General features: G+C 39.3%; 1 protein-coding gene across 2 annotated transcripts in view; it reads right to left on the minus strand.

The window, feature by feature from the left end:
• The window catches only part of HEATR5B (HEAT repeat containing 5B), a 51,452-nt gene extending 46,955 nt beyond the window's left edge, over nucleotides 1-4,497 (minus strand). The window contains exons 1-6 of one of the 2 annotated variants that reach the window (XM_057415408.1): nucleotides 4,427-4,497; nucleotides 4,105-4,273; nucleotides 3,370-3,581; nucleotides 2,039-2,147; nucleotides 1,000-1,149; nucleotides 358-529 (exon numbers count right to left, since the gene is read on the minus strand). In XM_057415408.1, the coding sequence (XP_057271391.1) occupies nucleotides 358-529; nucleotides 1,000-1,149; nucleotides 2,039-2,147; nucleotides 3,370-3,581; nucleotides 4,105-4,230 (769 nt within the window). In that variant the 5' untranslated portion in view covers nucleotides 4,231-4,273; nucleotides 4,427-4,497. Of the gene's footprint in view, nucleotides 1-357; nucleotides 530-999; nucleotides 1,150-2,038; nucleotides 2,148-2,962; nucleotides 3,149-3,369; nucleotides 3,582-4,104; nucleotides 4,274-4,426 lie in introns of those variants that run through there. The other variant, XM_057415409.1, reaches the window with a different exon arrangement.
• Nucleotides 4,498-6,244: the final 1,747 nt, after the last annotated feature.

A 6,244-nucleotide genomic window follows, 5' to 3' on the forward strand; every position in this document is an offset into this window, starting at 1 on the left:
GTTATCATTTAATCCCAAAGTTCCAAACATTACAAGCAATGATCCTGAAACCAGACTTATCAATTAAAAACTGTCTTGCAAACAGAAATCCAGCCAATATTTCAGACAACAGCTTGTTTTCATGTTTAAGAAATAAGTTCATTTTCCCAGGTGATTTTTGTTAGTTTGCTCTGTCCTTCTATGACAACAGGGATTCTGCAATCTTTTCTCTTTTTAACTTAGAGTTTATAAAACCAAACAATCCAACTACAAGCTTTCATCTTCTGGAACAATAATGTACGCTACAACACTGTAATGTAACATGGTACTGAACGTGCAATTTGTCCACTTTGAAACGAAATCCAGAAGGATTTGTACCTGTTGCTTGTTTTGGTATCAGTGCTGTAGCCATGACCGTCCCCAAAAGCTTTGACACTGCAACTCGCACACCATAGTTTGAGTTTTCCAGAGCTTTGAAGCATAGCGTTGCAACATTCTCAAGTTCAGCTGTCCACATAAACACTGCTTCATTCTGTAATTCGAGCAGACACTGTAGGAAAAAAAGACTTGCTGAGCACCAGTGGAGACCATTCTTACCTTTTATCTAAGTGTCAGTGTAATTATCAGGTTTATTCAACAAGTATTTTAATATGAATATTTTCAAAGTTAATTTACACACACACACTCTCCCACTCACCAAATAACTTTGCTGAGTAAACAGTCAGAAGCCTTATGGAATAGGTAAATACTTAAATAAAAGAGGAAAGCATAACAAAAGAACTGTTACCAAAACTTTTCACATTGAGGCTCACAGCTAAGATATTTTATCTCATGTTTGTTTAAGAAGCAGGGAAAACAGTATTACAGTACCTCTGTTTGCATGAAGTAATTCAAATTATTAGTATAAACTAATAAGGACTTACCTTGCTCAAGTAATTATCAAATTTCCTATCACAAACAACAGCTGCTATTAGACTGCAGGTACTTTACAATTACAGGACTGGTGATAAACAAACTCACCTTAGCCACTGCGCATCGTACAGCCATAGATCTGTCCGTCAACAGAGATCTGGCATTCTTATAAATATCACGGTGACAAGAAGCTGCTGCTCCTCCAAGTCCACTCAGGACTTTCTGTAAACTCATCAGAATTTCACTGCGGCCTTGAGACTGCACATACACACAAAAACATTTATGCAAAAAACATGGACACAGTATTCATATTGAACCAGGTGCATAATTCTGCATTTTCCTGTTTCCAGGCAGGAATATTTTTTGAAACATTTATAATACAGTTCACTGCAGCCATACAACTGCACCTCTCTGGTTTTAGACAGCAGTAAGCACTATACACAGCTTTACTCACACTACCTCAGGTGTCACATAGATTAAGATGATCCAACATATTACCCTAGACAAGATATTTCTGTCCTACCCACCTCTGCCCCCACGCCCTGGCTGCAGCCTTGGGAAAACAAGGCAAAATCAGCTGGAAGAACAGGAATCCCAGGTAGTCAACCGCTTCCTACTATACCTGCACACAGGCAAGTAATTACAGTTGGAGGGTAAAAAAAAAAAAACAAAACACCCAAACCCAAAACACACCCACCAAAACACTAACCAAAAGCACACCCAACAGCACAGGACACATCCTCCCAGTATCATGACACTCTTTCTCTTTTTGGGGGAGCAATGTATCCTTCTCACATGCAGAGCAACATCTTGGTGCAAGACTCAAGTATTTACTATTAATTTTTAAACAACTGAAGGTTTACTCAGGATCAGAAATCCTAATGCAGTAATTAGTAATGGTACATACAACCATTTTACAATTTTAATTAATGATGTCACTATGAAGCAACTACTATAATCGTATGACAAAACTCTAAAAACTCTTCCGCAGTAAAAATACATGCCTGTGTTTCGCTTGATACTAACCATGTAAGTGATTTGCATTTTTCTAGGTAGATAATCAGGCACTCTGGCAAACTCTTCTGGGGGAAGCAAGTTTCAGTCTAAATGGAATCAAGACCACATATATAAATAATCTGCAACTTACCTCTGCACTTTTCAGAGACTTTAAAAGATTATTCACTGTTTCTGGGAAAGAACTACCCAGCATTCTGCCCATTTTTTCATAGAATGCTCCAACGCATGCCACAGCAGCCCTATGAAAAAAGACATGAATTGGTGTACTCTTTTTCTGTATCATATAAGTGAAGATAAAATGCTCAAAAATGTATGTTTTAATAATCACTGATGAATAAAAAACTAATTATTATCCCCCACTACTTTAAGGAAAACCTTAATCAGCTTCTAAGAACATAAATGTATTTGAATGGCTATTACTACAGAATCTACACATAGATTCTGGAGAAGACAAGTATATGCTGAAATGTAAGCAAGAGTAGGGTTTTGTGTCTCAATAAAGTGTCTCTTTTCCAAGCGCCTGCAAGATAACCCCTACCCTTTAATATATGCTCACATTTCTGTAGATACTGAATGATGTTTTTTTCCACGCCTAAAATTAAAATATATAAAAGTACTGCATAACACAAGAACATTTATAGGCACTGTAAAAATCACTGGATCCATAAAAAGAGTTCTATACATATTTTTCTTGCCTTGCCATTTGTGATTAGGATTTTTTTAAGTAACACTGTACCGTGGTTACATAACAAATTACTTCAGGCCAGCCAAGAAGCAGCTCCTGAAAACATTCACCTTTTCATCATGAAGGAACAAGCCTTGTTTTTAAACCTGAAAATCTTGGGTTGATTACCGTTTAGTAAACCTATTTATTACTGACTCATTATAGCCCACCTCTACCAGTGAGACAGCTCCTCTGAGTAAAGAAGAACTGGATCACATGCACACACAAATCCAAGTATACAGACCCTGTTTGAGAGACATATGCAGTATATCATGGTAGGGGCAAGATTTGATGGGGGGAAAAAGAAAAAAGCTTTGAACATTTGCTTACAATTCTCTGGGCACAGATAACACTCTTGTTTGACAATCTGCAGGTTTCATCTTAAAAAGGGTACCTGTGTGCAATCAGCAATAATTCCACTAGCAGGATCTCTTCATTGCATCACTTCATCAACTGTTATCCTCTCCACGACATAAGCATATGAAGAGACATAAGACAGTCCCTTGCCTAAAGGAAAACATCTAACATCTCACTTTCACCTAGCCATGTATGTGTCACCTTTGAGTCCTGCCCTCCACAATCCAAATCCTGCTCTTTTCCTCTGCTATACCAAGCACGTTAGCTACAAATGAACATGCAAAAGGTAAACGTAATGTGCATGTATACAATCATATTCTTCTTTAATACCCAGGACCACTTAAAAATAACTCCCTTTTCCCCAGTTACATTAAACATACAGTTTTGTGGGCAGGTAGGCTGCAGTATCGTCTTTGCTCTTGATGATGTCATTACACTTGTCAAGTGTCTGAAAAACAGTAAATGTGTCTCCAATGCTGTAAAGAGCAGCAAGATTTTTTGCTAGTAGTTTTCGCGTAGGTGGCCCAGGGGAACTGCTGATGAGTCCTGTTAGTTGTTCTACAAGTTTCTTCTGTTTTTCCTTGACATCCGTCTGTTAATGGACCAAAAATAAGTAAGGAAAGTAACTTAATCCTTTGTCTTGCCTCCAACACCCAGCAAAACCTAAAAGATATTGAAGTAAACCTTATACCACTCCCCCTTGTATGTAGGTCAGAAAACTGCTTGTCTCACAGAGATTTAAGGTACATTCAATAATAGCAAAGACAGATGCTAAATGCTCAGAATTAGCACTGTTACTCCATTTGGTTTTGCCTTTTTAAAATACTTACTAAAAATACAGCCCTGCCTGCCTAGAACATCTTTTAATCCTGTTTACCACCAAGAATCCCTACTCTGGAAGGAAGGTTTTGCCTTCCAAATACTTAAGACAATGAAGAACTCAAACCAAGCTATGTATTATATAACAGAGTCAGACTGACTGCCTACAGCTAGAAACTAGTACAGAGGCTCTTCAGGCTGAATCAGAAATCTGGCCATCACCTGTCAACTTTCTCTGGCATGAAATTAATATAAATGTTTTAGAAAGAAGGAGAGGGGGGACACCGCAAAATTACCTTGTTAGCAGCTACCAGTACTTTATCCAGAAATCTTAACCATTCAAAGATAAAGACGGGTCTCTTTGCTTCTGTGATTTGAGCTAATGCTTCCTCATTCAGCAACAAACTGTGAGCCAGCTCCATAACTGGTTAAATTCCAGTTTTACTGTAAACTTGTGTAGCAATTCTAAAATAAAGAAATGACAATATTAGCATAAAGTATAACAGTACAAAGCTTTGAAAATGAAAAAAATACAATGATGAGATCCTGATTATATTATCATGGTTCACCCTGTTTAGACTTGTCTTAGCTAAGCAGTCCCACTGAAATATTACTCACATATTTACAACTGAGTATATCTGTTAGTATTTCAGGAAGCAGAGTTGTTAATTGTATAAAGAGCACTTACAGGCATCTTCAGGATGCTAACTCTTACCCAAGAAAAGACTACACTGAAGTCCCTGTTTAAAGAAGGAGGAAAAAAAAAAGCCAAACAAATCCACACACAAAAAAGGTAAAGGAGTCATCTCTCTGTCTCCTCTTACGTAAAACAGAATAGAGATTGTCCCTAATCAAGACCTGCACTCCCAAAGCTTGCGCATGAACCTGGACACCTTCTCAACACCTTCAACAAAGTGAGAAGGTGATGAACCCGCCACAAACTTGAGAGAGGCAAGAACAGTGCCCTAAAAGAGACAAGAACTGACCTAAGGCTTCCCAGATCCCACTAGCGTTGCTTTAAGTGCTGGACAAATAAGCCCTCTGAAACCCAGAGGGAAGTACAAGCAGCAGCCAAATGACTGCAAGTCTCCCCAACAGGCAAATTACTAACACCAGAAATCCTCCTCAAACGGTGAATGGAGGGAGGGCAGCAACAAAGCACTACCTGAAGCACACTATCAGTGCAAACAAACACTCTGCAGACAACCACAGCAAACCCCATTTCAACAAACTGTGCTGTTTCAGGCTGAACAGAGTGAAAAAAGAAAACTTATATTAAAAAAAAAAAAAAAAAAATCACAAAATTCAATCAACCTTCTTCAGCAAAAAGAAACCCAAAAAGCAAAAAACCCCACCCAACCTCCAAAATTGCAACTAGTATTGCTGAAACTAGTGTCTCTGGCAAATCAAAACCAGCATAAGCAACTAAGGAGTATTATGTAAGGCATGTCTTTCAACAGCTGCATCGTTCCACTTGTGCTCAAGTGCTCACAGCTGCTTCCTCATTCAGTGATCAAACCCAACAAATTCTTAAAGTCAAATGAAGTGATTTAAAATTAATTTTTTTTTTAAACAACCCCAACATCAGACAGTACTAAAGAGCAACATTTTACAACTGCATTACATTTCTAAATTCACCTTATGATTTGGTGCTGATGAAACTAAAGCAGCCCGATGTCTGCTCTTTGGTACTTTGCATTATAGTATTTTTCACTGCATACGTCTCCAGCGACAGATGAGGAAAGGTGGAAGAGCCACACAGAGAACTACATATAGCCCTCCCCAGCACCTCCAAAGTTATGAAGAACTGAGGAGGTGCTGCCTGTCAACAATGCACAGACGCATCACCTCAAAACACTTTTACATGAGACTAGGGAGAAACACAGTGAATAACAGCACTATGATTCTTCACATACCATGCCAGCGGCCCACACTGCTCATCACACTTGCACAACACAGGAATACCATATGAAAGGTACTACTCTTTTCCTCCCCAAATAAGTGTTTGGTTTTTTTTCCTGGCCTTTAGAGCATGAACATATTCTGCTTCCACACACTCCCCTACCTCTTCACCTAAACTTAGGAAACATAAGCCCTCAACAAACAAATTCGCACGTACATTCAGATGTGCCACTGAAGCACAAGGGATTAAACGCAAGAACCCACTTCTACTCTGTTATGGTGAGACCCCACCTGCAGTACTGCATTCGGCTCCGGGCCCCCCAACACAGAGGGACGTGGGGCTGCTTAAGCGAGTAAAGAGGAGGCCATGAAGATGACCAGAGGGCTGGTGCACCTCTCCTATGAAGACAGCCTGGAGAAGAGAAAGCTGCATGGAGGTCTTAAAGCAGCTCCCACTGCCTGAAGGGAGGCTACAAGAAATCTGGAGAGAGACTTTTTACAAGAGCATGCAGTGACAGGGCAAGGCGGAATGGT

Source organism: Pezoporus wallicus, unplaced genomic scaffold (genome assembly GCF_028554395.1).
Source record: "Pezoporus wallicus isolate ANWC-B61680 ecotype Strahan unplaced genomic scaffold, APGP_CSIRO_Pwel_v1 contig_5352, whole genome shotgun sequence".
Taxonomy (NCBI): Eukaryota; Metazoa; Chordata; class Aves; order Psittaciformes; family Psittacidae; genus Pezoporus; species Pezoporus wallicus.